This window comes from Austrofundulus limnaeus, unplaced genomic scaffold (genome assembly GCF_001266775.1).
Source record: "Austrofundulus limnaeus strain Quisiro unplaced genomic scaffold, Austrofundulus_limnaeus-1.0 Scaffold311, whole genome shotgun sequence".
NCBI classification, from domain to species: domain Eukaryota; kingdom Metazoa; phylum Chordata; class Actinopteri; order Cyprinodontiformes; family Rivulidae; genus Austrofundulus; species Austrofundulus limnaeus.
The window spans coordinates 275,273-292,109 of NW_013952713.1; the positions used below are offsets into that span (position 1 = coordinate 275,273).

The 16,837-nt window shown below is 37.4% G+C and overlaps 1 protein-coding gene across 12 annotated transcripts in view; it reads right to left on the reverse strand.

Annotated features, from left to right (window-relative positions):
• unc13c (unc-13 homolog C (C. elegans)) overlaps positions 1-16,837 on the reverse strand; it is a 133,458-nt gene that overhangs the window by 90,874 nt on the left and 25,747 nt on the right. For 7 of the 12 annotated variants that reach the window (XM_014021951.1, XM_014021949.1, XM_014021954.1 and 4 more), the window contains 6 exons: positions 14,976-15,195; positions 13,631-13,858; positions 4,961-5,102; positions 3,349-3,548; positions 555-640; positions 307-470 (listed from right to left, as the gene is read on the reverse strand). In XM_014021951.1, the coding sequence (XP_013877405.1) occupies positions 307-470; positions 555-640; positions 3,349-3,548; positions 4,961-5,102; positions 13,631-13,858; positions 14,976-15,195 (1,040 nt within the window). Of the gene's footprint in view, positions 1-306; positions 471-554; positions 641-3,014; positions 3,179-3,262; positions 3,549-4,960; positions 5,103-13,630; positions 13,859-14,975; positions 15,196-16,837 lie in introns of all 12 variants that reach the window. The other 5 variants (XM_014021956.1, XM_014021950.1, XM_014021955.1 and 2 more) reach the window with 1 other exon arrangement.

Consider the following 16,837-nt stretch of genomic DNA (forward strand, 5'->3'; position numbering starts at 1 on the left):
CATCCATCCATCCATCCATCCATCCATCCATCCATCCATCCATCCATCCATCCAGGGAAGTAAGGCTGTGTATGTCCGTGATCAGCATGACCAAGACTTGTTAAAAGTTTTTTCTCTTTTCTGCCAACCAACAGCTAATCAATCAAACCGTGGAGCTCGATTGTCTTTCAAGCTCCAGTTCTGCTGAGGAGACATCTTTACAACTCCTCTACTTCTTCTGCTCTCCTTCTCCTATTCCACTCTGCTCAATGAGACAATGACAGATTGATGAGGGGGAAAAGGCCATAGATCAGGGGGGGTACTAACGTCATAGCCTGATAGATGGACTCCACCCCGTATCGCATGGCAAACTCATCCACTATCTCCTGAGACACGTCGTCAAAGTAGACCTTCCACGCGTCGTCCCCTTTCACCTGTGGGATCTTCACCACCCCGTTGTTCTTCACCTCGGTCAGGTAGTGGAACAGGTTCTGTTGAGTGGTACAGGAGAGAACAGAGAGGTATCTTTAGCTGTGCTTTCTAGGCGGTGTTGTTCTAGATGGTGTGAGATGTACCTCATGTAAACAGGTGTACTGGCCGTGAGGAGGAGCCACATTTTCCTCTCCTTTCATCTCAACGCTGATCTTCAGTCTGATGGCACCAGATACTGCAGACTTATCAGTTCTTTTATCTGTCAGACAAATGCATTTAAAAGTCACCTGAAGTAGGAATAAAGTTTTGAAAATGCACGTAAAAGTAAAAGAAACCTTTTTCTCAAATATGTTTTAAACCACCAAGTAGAATCTCTGATGATGCAACTTTTTTTGCATAACTTTATAGTTTTATTGCAACTTTATTCACAAAAGCAGCTGATTAAACCTTTAAAACACTTGAAAATCAAAAGCCATAAGTACATAGACGTTTTATTATGATCAACAGGCAAATTTGAAGGCTCAAGCACATAAATGTGATCTTAGTCAGCAGAAACAAAAAATGTTTACTCTGTCCTTGACGCCAACAAAAAATGAAATGAAGCACTAAGAGATGAAATGCTAAACAGATCAAAAATGTCACTGAGATCTTTAAATGAGATTGATAAAAGACGATAAAATTAACCAAAGAACAAATGACTCCACCACTGAGCTTGCAGCTTTGCATTTTTTTATAAACAAAAAACAAATTCTGATGCATTTTGGCGAAAAGTAAATGACAAAAAATTTGAAAAATATGTTTCCACTTATACAGATAACCTAACAAACAAATGATCATTGAGGTTAGAGAGCAAATAATGTCACAGCAATGGGGCTTTTAACCCACCGCCCCATCCTCTTACACCACACGCTAAGATTCTTTTTTATTTTTCATCAAATCATCAAGAGACAGGCCAGTGAAAAATAATAACACAACAAAGTGGTTGAGAATGGTGCAACCAATGTAAAATCCCAGATTAAAGAGGAGCTGAAGAGGCTTAGAGAAAAGGAGTGGACACCCACAGCAGCAAAGGCCTTGTTAAAGAGTAATTCAGCAGCAGTGGGCAGGGGTCACTATCACTACAAATTGCTTGCGTTTAGATAAAGAGGCAAACAAAGACAGGAGCTACCCAGTCACTGTACTTTTAACAGAAATGGGGGCTTTCATTATGAATGGCAATTCACCCTCATGCAGCATGATGAATGAGAGCAGAGACAGTGAAAGATGCCATGTGCATGGACAGTAATGATGAACACAACTGAACAAGGGTTGTTTGTGTGACTAAGTGTACAGTGCAACATGTACAGCAGAGTGTAAATGAGCCGAATGTACACTTTGTGAATTTTTTAATAAACAGGATGATGATTTACTGGGAAGCAAAAGACATTCTTTATGGTTCTTGGCACCCTATGTAAATTATCAAAATTAAAAACTTTGATGGTGAGGTTGTACTTTCTGCATGTTTCCCCCATCTCAGCAATTTGTGCTTTTAGATTAATAAATGTGGTCATTTACCCGGTATTTGCTTTTAAAACATTTTTACCATATTTTTTTTATGAATCAGTGTCTTGAGGATTTCTCAGTGAGCTGATGTGCATAAATCACTGTTAATATCAGCCTTTAACACATCTAAATATGTAAAAATACATAACTTTTTAGTGTCAATTTTGCATGTTAATAAATACACAGTAAATGACAGAGTTGTAAAGGAACTAAGTACAAATACTTTGTTACTTTACTGAAGTAGAACTTTTGGGTATCTGTACTTTACTTGAGTAATTATTTTTCAGCCTACTTTTTACTTCTACTTCTTTCATTTTCACACAATTATCTGTACTTTTTACTTCTTGCCTTTTTAATGTAAGGAGTAGAAAGTCATTATTTTTATTTCATTTTTGCTTGTTTTCAATCCAGCTTGTTATTGTAAAAAATAGATGAATATAAACTGTGCCTCCTAGATAGAATTTAATTGTAGTTGAATGAGAAGTATAAATACATAAAAATCTGATACTGTATTAGTTTGTACACAAACAAATCATGTCACACTCCAGCAGGACACAATCATTAAAATAAAAGTACTGTACTTATGAAGTATTTTTATTTCATGAATTATATTATTACATTTGGCCGCAGCCCTCAGATAGATTTTTATTTTGGGGAAAAGTTTTGTGCAGCCTTGATATAAACTGAAACAGCTGGACTAGTGCATCCTAAATTTAACATAAATTAATTATTTTAATACAATATAGTCATTTCTNCATCCATCCATCCATCCATCCATCCATCCATCCATCCATCCATCCATCCATCCAGGGAAGTAAGGCTGTGTATGTCCGTGATCAGCATGACCAAGACTTGTTAAAAGTTTTTTCTCTTTTCTGCCAACCAACAGCTAATCAATCAAACCGTGGAGCTCGATTGTCTTTCAAGCTCCAGTTCTGCTGAGGAGACATCTTTACAACTCCTCTACTTCTTCTGCTCTCCTTCTCCTATTCCACTCTGCTCAATGAGACAATGACAGATTGATGAGGGGGAAAAGGCCATAGATCAGGGGGGGTACTAACGTCATAGCCTGATAGATGGACTCCACCCCGTATCGCATGGCAAACTCATCCACTATCTCCTGAGACACGTCGTCAAAGTAGACCTTCCACGCGTCGTCCCCTTTCACCTGTGGGATCTTCACCACCCCGTTGTTCTTCACCTCGGTCAGGTAGTGGAACAGGTTCTGTTGAGTGGTACAGGAGAGAACAGAGAGGTATCTTTAGCTGTGCTTTCTAGGCGGTGTTGTTCTAGATGGTGTGAGATGTACCTCATGTAAACAGGTGTACTGGCCGTGAGGAGGAGCCACATTTTCCTCTCCTTTCATCTCAACGCTGATCTTCAGTCTGATGGCACCAGATACTGCAGACTTATCAGTTCTTTTATCTAGGTTGTACCAGACATCCATCTTTCCACTGAGCGTGCGGACCTCGATGATGGTCTGACCCAGGAAATCGTCCGACTCGCGTTTGAAATGTTGCTTGACCCGTGACTTGATGTCATCATCTTCGTCCCAGACGCGCACCTTTATGCGGTCAGTCGCGTTGTGACATTCACTGTAAGCAGAGAGATCATAAATTCAGGTCAAGACTACCTCAACAAAACTAAAACTTGGAGTTGCAGCAGTTCAGAACATTCAAGCAAAGAAAAAATGGCCCAGATTTATATTCAGAAACTCAAACGCACTGAGCCTTCCAATGGAGAACAATTCTTGCAGATGAGTCTCCAGCTATTCACATTTTAATTACAGCAGAACAGATAAGGAATTTATAAAAACTCATAAAAAATATACAAGAATTGTTTGGTTCTGTTTTCCTGCTGAAATGATCCCTTCTGGTCCTTCTTGTATTTAAGCAGCATTCTCACAAATTTCAAAGTGACAAGTTTAATTTTGCCATCTTGAGTTTGACTGAGAAACGCCGTCTGTGGTAGTTATTTGAACTAATCCTTTTCTAGAGGAAAGCACAAGCTGCTGCTGCCTTAGTGCTGGAAACTCTGCCAAGCACACAGTAATGTATTGCTCTTTTAATCGACATCCCTGTAGTAATGGAAAGGAGTTTTTATTACAGCCACCACAGGAGTCTCTTTACAGGTGTGGAGCCTCTTCTGCACAAATAAGTTTGTAAGCAAAGAATTACAACTGTAGCAGCATTGCTTAAAAGTTGCATTTTAAGAAAAGACAGAACCACACATGAATGTGATGAAAAAGAGAATTTCACAATCTCCATGGGATGTATAAGTTAGTAGACCTGGAGCGGCACAGAAAATAATTAAAAAATAAATATTCATGTCATCTACTCCCACTTTGAACTTAAAAGAAATACATAGATATAAGATAAGATGAGATCAGTTAAAACCGATAAGAAATAACACACTTAAAATTGGTTTAAAAAAGAACAAACAAAAAAGAACAGCTCTGCTGATGAATTAGTCTATAAAAGCAGAATATTAAACCTAAAGCAACATTCTGTCCTTTTTAATATAAAGTAAACTTTGTACAGCTTCAATCTTACTTCTTGGACTGGCTCTGCAAGAAGAAACTTATTGAACTCAGGTCACCATTGTAAATAAAAAATAGTTCCCAAATGACTAACCTGTTCAAATAAAGATTTATACATGTAGAAGTTTGAAATAGTCTCCTAGAAACTCGATTTAATCACTAAAATCTAATTTGTTTTGAAATGAGCTAGATAACCTGGCAAAGCTTCCAGCCTGGTTTGAAATGGCAAATAATTAAAAGGTTAAAGATAAAACAAAAGATGGAGCGAGAGTCTGAAAAAGTGTTTGGGAGCTTTAAAGACGATACTGTGGCAGCTTCTGAACTAAAAGAGTGGAAGTGTGTGTTGAAAACAATTAAATGTAAAATAGAGCGACAACTTTCTGACAGATAAAAGTCTTCATCTCCAAAATGACAGTAACTGTTACAATTAATTCAGTTAGACATGCCATATTATTAGAGAGCACTCACAAGTAGAACTTCTCATCCCACACAGGGTTGAGGTTGCCAAAGATGGTCTTTGTCCTGCGTTTGGTCTTGCCCACCTGGACGGTGACATACGGGTCACTGGAGCCGGTTTTATCCTTGGCCTGTAAACCTTGTGCACACATGACTGGTCACAAAACAAAATGGGGACAAAGAAGATGGCTGGTTAATACCACATACACAACTTTTGATAACCTTGTTTTGTTTATTTTGAAAGTCACAAGAAGGCAAAAGATTTTAACATATGAAACCAAGAATGTTACCAACAAAACTATTGGATTTTTTCTTATTTTTGTTTACTACTTATTAAAAAATAATGATATTAACACTGATGCACTGATGCAAAGATTATTATTTCTCACAGTGTCCCATATGGACCTACATTTACTTCCTGTTCCACACCAGTGTTTAAAAAACTTTGAATTAAAAGTTTTTTTTTGTTTTTTTTTTTTTTGCTGGAAAATCACGTGTCTACTACATAATACACAGTTTTCAATTTATTACAAAGCATACAGGCTACAGCAAGCTATTGTCAAATTTTTTCTTCCTCTTTGTACATACAGTTTGGCTCCTTAACTTCACCAAAGTGTTTTGGAACCAAGTCGGTGACTTGTTGTTGTTTTATTTTCTGACTAGCATCAGTAAAATGTCAGAATCCATCTTACGGCCTGCAGCTCAACTCTCTGAGTATCTCTGCTACTCAGGAGGCTGCTGACAGATTTTTTTCTAAAATCATGCCAGAAGAAATAGATAACGCCAGGGAAAAAATAGATAAGTAAATAAACATATCAGGCAGACTGCAGCTCACTGACCTATCACTTATCTTTTTGACCTACATTCAATATTTACTCTGCTCTTTATCAAAAAAATGGAAAAGGTGTTTAATATTTAAAATGCTTACAAAAGATTCTCATTAGTTCCCGGTGCATAATGCGCTTTGAGATTTATGAATAAAATAAAATGTATCTTTTTGTCCGGTGGTAAATAATTAATACTCTTATCTTTTCTGTATCTGCTTTGCATTTTTATGGCATGTTAAGATATGTGGTTGTAAGAAAATAATATCTCAGTATCAATAATTTACAAATTGGATAGTGTACCATATAGAATAATCCGTTCTTTCATTGTCTGATGCCTTGACTTTTCAGAATTATGTTTTGTATAGTGATATTAATTTATATTTTCAGATCTTCCAAGGTGCCAATTATGGAACTCTCTGTGCATTGCTGCCCAAATCAAATTCTGGAAGTGGTCATTCAACGAGATCTGTTACAAAAGGACAACTGATATTACCAACTTTTAAAAACTGTTACGGCCAGAAGTCTTTCTTCTATGTTTATACTAAAGCATGGAATGACATTCCTCAAAACATAAAGTCCATTTCAAAACTACAGCCCATTAAGAAGAATCTTGTCTGCCATCTGCTGGACACTTTTTGTTGTGCTCATATTTAGACGTCCTATTTTGCAAATGCTGCCTTCCTGAAATTTGGTATGCTTGTTTGTCTTTGTGTCTATGGTGTATAATGATGTGATTGTGATGCTGTAATTCTGAGTGTTTTATGTGCATGTGTGTGAACAGGAACCTGCTGTAAAACAGAAATTATGCTGAGTCAGGCTTGATTTTTAGTAATCTGTTCCTGTTGAATCAATAAATCAAATCAAATCAAATCAATCTATGGCTTTTTGAGAAAAATGAACTCTGACATTGAAATGTCACAAATACCTCATGTATACAAAACAGTAACTCCAGTTACTTAACAGCGACCCAAAAATTGTATTAAACTAAATGTATTTGTGACACTTTTACACAGGCAAAATGTTGGCACTGTTTGTCTTTTTGATGTGTCTTGTTAGAGCTATTAGTGCTGTAATCATTTCCGTAACTGGCATTGTGGTATACGTTGAATTGTAAGAATTCAAACATCTATCATGTTTTTATTTTTTGTACTAGCTGTGTATTGTGTTAGGTCACATGATGAGTATATATATATATAAAAGCCCAACTTTTTATTTTTGTCATTCACTGCTCAGAAGTTTCTGTCATGAGTTGAATTTATGGCAACATATAAATATGCCATTCATTGCCTTCCTACGTAATTTCGCTCGATTCTAATCTCATTTCTCTGCTCGGTCTGGGCTTTCTCCCATTCACATGAATTTCTCCATAGAATTTCAGCCGGGCCAATCAGCAAACAGAAGGAGGAGTTGTGAACTAGAACACTGATTTTCTGCGCTGTTTGAGTGTGCCTGTATTTTAGCAATGGCAGCAAAGGAAATGAATGAAGTTATTCAGTCTGTGTTGACAAAGCGTCTAAATTAAATTAGATTTGTCTCACAAAGCCTGCAGCAATCATTTACAGCCATCTTGTTCAGCTCGGTACTTTTCTCTTCCCAGTAGGGGATGATTGTTTACAGCGCATGTAATTTCTGGTTTGCTTCTTAGCATAGCTTCCTTCACAGTCAATCTGGCGCACTACATACGTCACAGCTAAACATTAGCAGTTGGTTAAAATCAGATCCAATCATTTTTGAACTTCAACAGAGTCCATGCCTCCAGCAAGCAATCGCTTCTCAATAGCCAAGAGTCCAGACCCTCTGTATGAAGAAAAGCATAGGTTGCTGGGTCCAAACTCTGCTCTATCCATTTTAGTTATTGTGTCCTTGGGCAAGACACTTTACCTGCCTTGCCTGCTGTTGGTGGTCAGAGGGTGTGATGGCACTGGTGTACAGCAGCCTTGCCTTTATCAGTGTGTCCCAAGGCAGCTGTGGCTACAATGTAGCTTCCAACCATCAACGTGTGAATGGGTGAATGACTGTAGTGTGAAATGCTTTGGAGTCTTTGGACTTGATAAAGCACTATATAAGTTCAGGCCATTTATTATTTATGAACAGAGTGCATCATGAACACATCATAAGACTTGCTTTTTATTAAAAAAAAACAACTATTTAATAGGTCACCATTTCTGTTTGAATTATACCTGTCAGTGTTAAAGATGGTTACCAAAAACAATAATGTCAACACAAAATGTGTTTTGAAAATTAAAAGAAAATACACTGCTATCCTTTAATTTCTTAACAACAACCTTTTTTTAATCTTGAATGGAAATACAGCGGGTAAAATAAGTATTGAACACGTCACCATTTTTCTCAGTAAATATATTACTAGAGGCGCTAATGACATGAAATTTTCACCAGCTGTCAGTAACAACCCAAGTGATCCATACATACAAAGAAATCAAACCATAAATGTCCAGAAATGAAGTTATTTGTAATAACGTGGAATGRCACAGGGAAAAAGTATTGAACACATGAAGAAAGGGAGGTGTAAAAAGGCATGGAAAGCCAAGACACCAGCTGAACTCTCTCAGYAATTAGAAAGCAAGCCTGCCCCTTGTCAGTGCAAGTTAATATCAGCTGGTTCAGTCCCAAATGATGGCCAGGTATCACACAAGAACCATCTGATGATGGGTAAAAGTAAAGAGCTCTCTCAAGACCTTCACAACCTTATTGTTGCAAAGCATAATGATGGCATCGGTTACAGAAGAATGTCTAAACTTCTGAAGGTTCCAGTGAGCACTGTTGGGGCCATAATTCAGAAGTGGAAAGAACATTATTTCACCATAAACCAACCACGACCAGGTGCTCCTCACAAGATTTCTGACAGAGGAGTGAAAAGAATTATCAGAAGAGTTGTCCAAGAGCCAAGGACCACTTGTGGAGAGCTTCAGAAAGACCTGGAATTAGCAGGTACGTTTGTTTCAAAGAAAACAGTAAGTAATGCACTGAACCACCATGGCCTGTATGCACGCTCACCACGCAAGACTCCACTGCTGAAGAAACAGTATGTTGAAGCTCCTTTAAAGTTTGCTGCACAACATTTAAACAAGCCTGTGAAATACTGGGAGAATACAGTCTGGTCAGATGAGACCAACATTGAACTGTTTGGATGCCAGAATACACATCATGTTTGGAGGTCAAATGGCACTGCACATCAGCCCAAAAACACCATACCAACAGTGAAGTTTGGAGGTGGGAACATCATGGTGTGGGGCTGTTTTTCAGCATATGGTACTGGCAAACTTCAAATAATTGAAGGAAGAATGAATGGGAAAATGTACAGAGACAGTATTGATAAAAAATCTGCTTCCATCTACCAGGAAGATGAAGATGAAACGTGGCTGGACATTTCAGCAAGACAATGAGCCCAAACACAAAGCCAAGGAAACTCTCAGTTGGTTTCAGAGAAAGAAACTAAAGCTGCTGGAATGGCCCAGCCAATCACCTGACCTGAATCCAACAGAAAATCTATGGAAAGAACTAAAGATCAGAGTTCATAGAAGAAGTCCACRAAACCTTCAAGATTTGAAGGCTGTTTGTGTGGAAGAATGGGCCAAAATCACACCTGAGCAATGCATGCCACTAGTTTCTCCATACAGGAGGCGTCTTGAAGCTGTCATTGACAACAAAGGCTTTTGTACAAAGTATTAGATAAATTTCAGTAAGTGCAATACTTTTTCCCTGTGCCATCCACATTATTACAAATAACTTCATTTCTGGACATTTATGGTTTGATTTCTTTGTATGTATGGATCAGTTGTGTTGTTACCGACATCTGGTGAAAATTTCATGTCATTAGCACCTCTAGTAATATATTTACTGAGAAAAATGTTGACGTGTTCAATACCTATTTTACCTGCTGTATATTGATCATGTTTGATACTTGGCCCATTCTAAGTTTAAACTACAGGCAGATATCCCATTCCTGTGGAATGACCCTGCTGCCACAGAGAGTTCCTGCTGAGCCAGGACCTGGCTCCAAAGAAAGAGAAGTGATTCAGAGGTGCAGAGAAGGAGAGACAGTGGTATTTCACTGTGCCATAAAAAGGAAAAAGGACACTGCTGCATTAAATATGCATTAGTGACTGTCTAAATAATTCAGGGTACATATATATCATTCAGCTCAATGCTGACAAGAGTTGGGGGGCAAGATATAGTGGTTTGGGGGTCTGTGGCCTGCTTGTTCCAAGAGTGTAGGCAAAATCAAAAGCATCCTGAAAGGAAAAATAAAATGCAATGACCAATCATTTAATGTCCCAGTGTGCTTTAAATTAAATGTTTATTGGGTAACTTGTTTTTTTTTGTATACGTACATAGAATTTTAGTTTCTCACATGCGGCAAACAGGGAAACATACTAATAATCAAATTTGAGAGCCTATTATCCCATGCTACCAGGTCTGTCTTAAATTAGATTTTTGTTTCTACAATAAAAAGACAAAAAATAACATATATGGGTTCATTTATAGCATTTGTTTATAGCAGTATTAACTTTTATAAAAACTAAATCATTTAGTGAATGCACAGTGAATACTGTCTGCAAACATCTTATGCAACAAATGTTTTAATAAAACTTACAGCAAACGAAAGCCTTGTTCATGAGTGATAATTTTCATTAGTAAAGGTGGGAAATGGAACTTTTCTCTTCTGAATAAAAAAGAGCAAAATATTTGACAAATGAGTCAGCCGGGAAACATTCGACTATCATTGCTTTACTTTGTAATGAAATAAACAGTGAATTTAGATACTAGAATATGTTTAATGAGATTAAGACTTATTGAGCAAAAAATAAAAAAAAAAATCAAGAATGTCCTGCGATAACAAGTCAACAGCAATGTGTGTTATGCAATAAGTGAAAAGGTAAATAAATTTCAAGCCAATAAATTTTAGGAGTCTCTTGGTGACCACAGAATACTACACATTTCCTGTTTTTTCCTTCTCTCCTGCACTTTAGTCCTCTGCGTTACAGTCATTTTTCACACCCACTACCATTTGTCTTCTTCCCTCAGTTGTTATTCCTCTGCTACATATTGGCATAGTGGAAAAATGCAAGGTGGGCATTAAACGAGCTGGACTTTGTGCAGTTTACACAGGGAAGGACTGGAGTCCAGAGGGAGGTTACAGCAAAGGTTCCTGATCTTGTTTCAAGAGTCCGCTTGAGGGATGCACAAACAAACTAATGAACTCAGAGTTTAGATGATAGAATGCAACCATAAGCCTTTTTATGACAGTAGCACAAACAAAAGTCACACACTGGAGGACTAATGTCAGCAAGAACGGCAAGAAAAAATGTGTATCATATGACAATATATTTTTGAGTATCATTTTACAGAAACTGTACGATGAACACTGGAGGCTTGAACTGTGTTTGATTGGGTGCTTAGATCCCAACAGGTCTAAGCACCCAACGAAAGATATTTGTCTACACAATTTTCTAAATCTCACTGCTTATTTATGTATATTCACATACAAAATAAAATAATTTTGACCAACAAAAACAGTTAACAACTGTATGTTAACTTTAAAACAGAATGTCAGAAACCTACATGAAACCTGCCAATGTCAATGAGACACATTAATATTAATGTGAAGTCAACCAATCCTGGGTGGGGTATGGTGGTCCCCTGGAAGATGTTTTTTTTAGTCTACTCCAATCTGTGCATTTTCCAGTCAACTGAAGAGCATTTTATTAAAATGATTGGATTGATAAAACAATCCAAATCCAGTTTATTATCAAGCTAAAATGAAAGCTAGTCCTTAACCTGAACTGTACCTGAAAATCAGATAAAAAAAATGCAGTATGTTTATTTTTTGCCTGAAGGTTACATAGCATTATGGGTCAGAGTTTTGCYATTTCAGTTCATTATTCATGAAATGAGCCTATCATGGTTACAGTAAAAATCACCTTTCTATTCACAGGTAAAGAAACAGCCCAATAAATACAGTGGGYTAAATAACTTTGTCCTTTCCAGGCACAGTGTAAAAACATAATGTAGCCTAACTTTTAGGGGAAAAATCARCTTAAAAGAAATTATAATAGCAATCACTCCTAGCCCAGCTAAAGCAATATGACCATCATCCATCATGTTTATTAGTAGCTTGAAATATATAAATTAAAAGTCCCACAGGGCTTGTAGGTCTGCTGTAATGTTAACCAGGAGTAGCTACAGTCCAGAGACAAACATGCAGTATTAAGGAAGTGGCTGCAGCAGCTTTATGAAAACAACAATAATCCTCCATAAAAACCCGGTTTCCTTCTAACAAAACAGTACCGTCTCTCCAACTTTTAATCTTCCTSTCATTATTATATTACTAAATTCCTTCCAAACAATCCACACAGGTGTTCATGTTCTGTTAGGGCTCAAGCACCCCTAAAACAGGGCTAGAATCGCCACTGGTTTGATTAAAAAGCAAAAATAGTAACGRCATCAAATGACTGAGGATGCGCAAAACAGGAAGAAAAATGGCTCAAAACTGAAACATGAGGATAAAAAAGAGGTTTCCCTCCAAATRAGATTAAATAATCATCATATATCTTCAGATGTAAACTGAGACCCAAAAAGTGAATTATTACACAGAAACATTCCCCACCCTGTATTACATCATGGGATAATTTGTAAGTGAAAATTCTAAGACAAATAGATGAGTTTTTTGTCAGCTGTGGGAATTTCTCTTTTAAAATAAAAGGAAGTCTTCACAACATTTTTCTTTATGGCTTCTAAGATGGTCTGTATTTAATATGCCATCTTAATTTCATAAACTCTCCCTCTTGCCTGAGTACAAACTGGGTACTATTAAATTTTCTTCATCTCTTGGGCTATTTGATGACCAAATCAATCATTAACGATTGTACAAATAACCTTTATGGTAATACCAGCTTTTTTCTCTCTCTCCTCTCCACACAATTAAATCAATTCTTGTTTTTGTCTTTGATTAAATGTAAATCACATGCAGTRTTAGAGGTTACTGACCAAGGTGGTTTAGGTTATTTAACGGTAAATGACAACCACAATCTTAAACTTTGTCATATTAAATCATTGGTGGCAGCTTGTTTGATTTAGCTTTCAAATTAAAGGACACATTATGCTTTTAAATCCTTTTTTTTACACATTTAAATCCTTCAGTTGGGCTCTATATAAAGTGAAACTGCAATGCTTTGGTCTGAACTTTTCCTTTTTATAATTCAACAAGCCCCTATTTCACCTCTTTTTTGGGATCTCAGATGAACTTGTTTTGAGGATGTCTTCTTAAATTCAAATGAGGCACTTCACAMCCAGCTCCAGAGAGGTCCATTGTAACTTGATAGAGGGGTTTACATCTACATGAGTGGTGCATAAACATGTTATCAACAATGTAAGACTTGTCCATCCTGCCTTACATTTTGGAGCCAGAGTCTGACCCAGAGCCAGAGGAGAATGAAGATGACAAAATTGTAGTTGGTAAGTCCAGAAACTGTGACATAATAGTCCAGAAAATGTCAGAAAAAATAGAGAAAACTGAACAGACTGAAAAATATGATCCAAACAGAGAATAAAGATATCTATGCAGCACCAGGAGAGAATAAATTAAATTTCTCTGCACTCTTAGAGACTCCAAGTGCACAACAAAATGCATTTAATGGCTAAAAAAATTGGAATTTGCATGATATACCCTTTAAGGGTTGTAGCATTCATTTTGCAAATCAAAGGTCACAACATTATCGGAATTATTGGTACAAAAAAAATCACCATTCTGTTCATTAATGATTTACGTGAAAACTAAGTACAAAAARTACTTGTTTTCATAGTTGGTAGTTAATGCATCATAAAGCAAACTGACCTGTAATGCTAATTTTGGCCGACCACTTGGACGTCCCATCCAGCACTGCCTGTTTGGCCGTCTTCAGATGGCTGGAAAAGTCTTCTTTAGAGACGTGGAACATCTCCTGAATCACCTCGAACACTTCAGGGCGGTTCTTCTCCCTTATCTTCATGCGCTCCTTCATAGCCATGATGATGTTCTGAGTTTTGTCCTCTGCCCCGTGCTTAGAGCTTTTCTCCACGGCTCCTGAAAAAAGGCCACGTGTTTACTCTTTGTAGCACATCTAATCCCCTTTGTTGGCTTTGCCATAAATCTAACCTTTTCATTGAATACCTTTTGATAACCTTGTCTTTCTTCCTAAATCACTGCATGTTTAAGCAGCTTCCACAATCTGCAACTACCTACTTATATCCAGTGCGCATCTAGATGATTTTTATTCTTTCAAAATAAAGTGAATGTGTAAGACAAACGAGGCACATCTAACAATTTCCTCTCAATATCTGATCAAAGTGTCACAAATTTGCAAGTATTAGTGTGTGTAGATTGAAATGTGATRAAGATGAATCCATTTAAACAACAAAATAATCTTGTATTAGAATGAACAAGTTTGAAAAAAATGCTGTTTTTTTTTCTTATAACAGCCAGAGTGTGAATAATCCACTCAAAGCGTGTAAGCATTGCCAAGAGGGCTGTTCTAAAACGTCACATTCTTCTTCACATTCGCTGTTCTACCCTGTAATAACAAAGGTGTGCCTAACTGACAAAACTGACTGGATATTGTAATGATTGCCAGTGGCTCAAGGAGCAACATAAATGCAACTTGTAGCAATCAGTGAAATGGTATGAATTACATGCACCACACAAGACCTGATGTTGTAATTCATAGGTACAATAGGACTAATGGTGCTTGTTAACAGTATGTGTTGGGGAACCAATCTAAAACAGATGAAATACTAAATTAGCATTGATGACATTTATCAGAAGGATTAGATAACAAAKTCTAATTTAATTTACCTGAGCAAGGATGATGCAAAAATCAGTGTTACATAGTAAATAATGCAACAAAGTTGCTGTTGCTGCCTTTGTTGTACAAAAGACTAATTTGCAGTACGTGTCCTTGGATTTGTGTTTTATGAGTTGTTCTAATGTTACCTCAGTATGGAATAAAAAAGACATAATAAAATATAGGAAAAAATGGTAAAACTGAACACAGGTACACCCAAAAATTGTATATTTTTTTTCTCCTKAAGAAAACACATTTGTGTGTTTACTTTACTTCAAAGCCTTACAAGATATTAAAAAAGAAAAGCTCCATTCCCTCAAGCATCAGTCTGTTGGTGAATGAAGAAAATTGTCTTCTTACTTTGTAAACAATCTGCGTTGAGCAGGTCCTGGCACTTCTCGTGGCATTTAACGCCACATTCTGAGCAGCGCATGCCCTGACGGGCGATGCCCCACAGCAGGCCTTCACACTCATGGCAGTAGGTGGGAGCAGTCGCCGTCCACACCTCAAAATTATGGGGTGTGGTGGAGGAAATTGGGTAGATCAAGGCCTGGAGAGTCTTCTTGAACACATGCAGTTTCTAAAAGAGAGAGAGAGAGAGAGAGAGAGAGAGAGAGAGAGAGAGAGAGAGAGAGAGAGAGAGAGAGAGAGAGAGCTAATCAGGAGGTATGACAACAATGTCAATTATGACAATGCTGTTAAACCCCTGTGGTGTTACAAAAATAATCAAAACAAGCATGTAGCTTTACTGTTTTTTAGAATTATTTAATGGATTTTCCACACATCTTTGACAACAGCGAAAACATATATAAAGTTATATCTGAAGTTTAGAAAATGGTGTCAAAAGAATGAATAAAAACTAAAAGGAATTCATAGTCAGATATGTTGTTCTGCCCTAACCAACAAATTGTACAACTTTACTGAAGCAGAAATGTTATTCATTCATTTACACAGAATGGTTTAGTGACTGAAGCAGACAGTAGAGTCTACAGGAGCCCTGTCCAGACCGATTGCCATATATAACACAAGCTTGCTCAAATYGAATGTTTCACTGCAGCAGTCCTGCCAGCCACAAGGTCCTGAAAATGGGCAAAGACTTGCCAACTCTTGAAGGCAGAAATCAATGGATGCTGTAAATAAGGTTTTTAAATGTGGGCATTATCCGAATTGAGGGAGAGAGCGAGAAAATGACAGAAAGAGAAGGAGATGTATGGCAGGTGAATAAATCTTCACGAGGTACTCTTTCTCCCCGGCTTCTACAAAGCTCCACTTCTCCTCCTCCTCCTCCTCCTCCTCCTCCTCCACCACCACCTCTCTTCCTTCTGCTAGTCTGCAGCGTGTTGACAGTGTGTTTTAATACTTGAATTGTACCTCTGCACTTCAGCAAAATCAGCTTGTTGCCTGCTCAGAGTCAGACACACATGCAGTTTTGAACAKGCACACTCGCAGCGGTGATTAAATGACGTGAACGACAGGACTACAGGGCTGCAGCGAAGTTTCGCTGCTGAACTCTGGAAGAGCTTTAATGAAACACAAAAGCTGACGGAGAGATTTCCCCTTTAATCTGCAGATGATAAGATGAAGCAGATGTCAGAGAGTCATCCACATTAGACACATGTATTGGCAGAGAGTTCTATACCCAGATGTCTGCCAGTGACTAATGTCAATACTGAAAAACAGGCTGTGAAGGAGATGAGTGAATCGAATTTACCTCATTTTGAAAATATCAGAGCTTTTGTTTGTCTTAATGAGTTAACTAATATGTTTGATATATTACTTATCAACCTCTACCATGAAAGATGGGCAAGTAATTGCTTGTGTGTGTGTGTAAGTTCTGTGGTCTGTCTGTTAGCAAAATATCTCTGGAAGCACAGATGGGATTTAATGATGAAATAATAGATGTAGATCTATAACTGATTAACTTTTGGAGTCGACCCAATTCAACAAGAAAGCCATGGCTAATCAGTTTCAGCAAACACGAAATGGCAAAATGTCATTTTTACATTTAATGAGCTATAATTTGTGTTTTAATAGCTAAAGGTCATCCCCAACATATTTTCAGAGCATTAACAGCTCACACAAGAACTTTAATTAAAACCTTGGCATGCAAAGTGTCAGGCAATATGCATTCCTTTAAAGAGTGCTTGTATTTTAAATAATGTGAATGCTTATTAAGCATTTTCACTGTTGAGATCATTTTTTCTTCCGTATGTTTTTCCAAA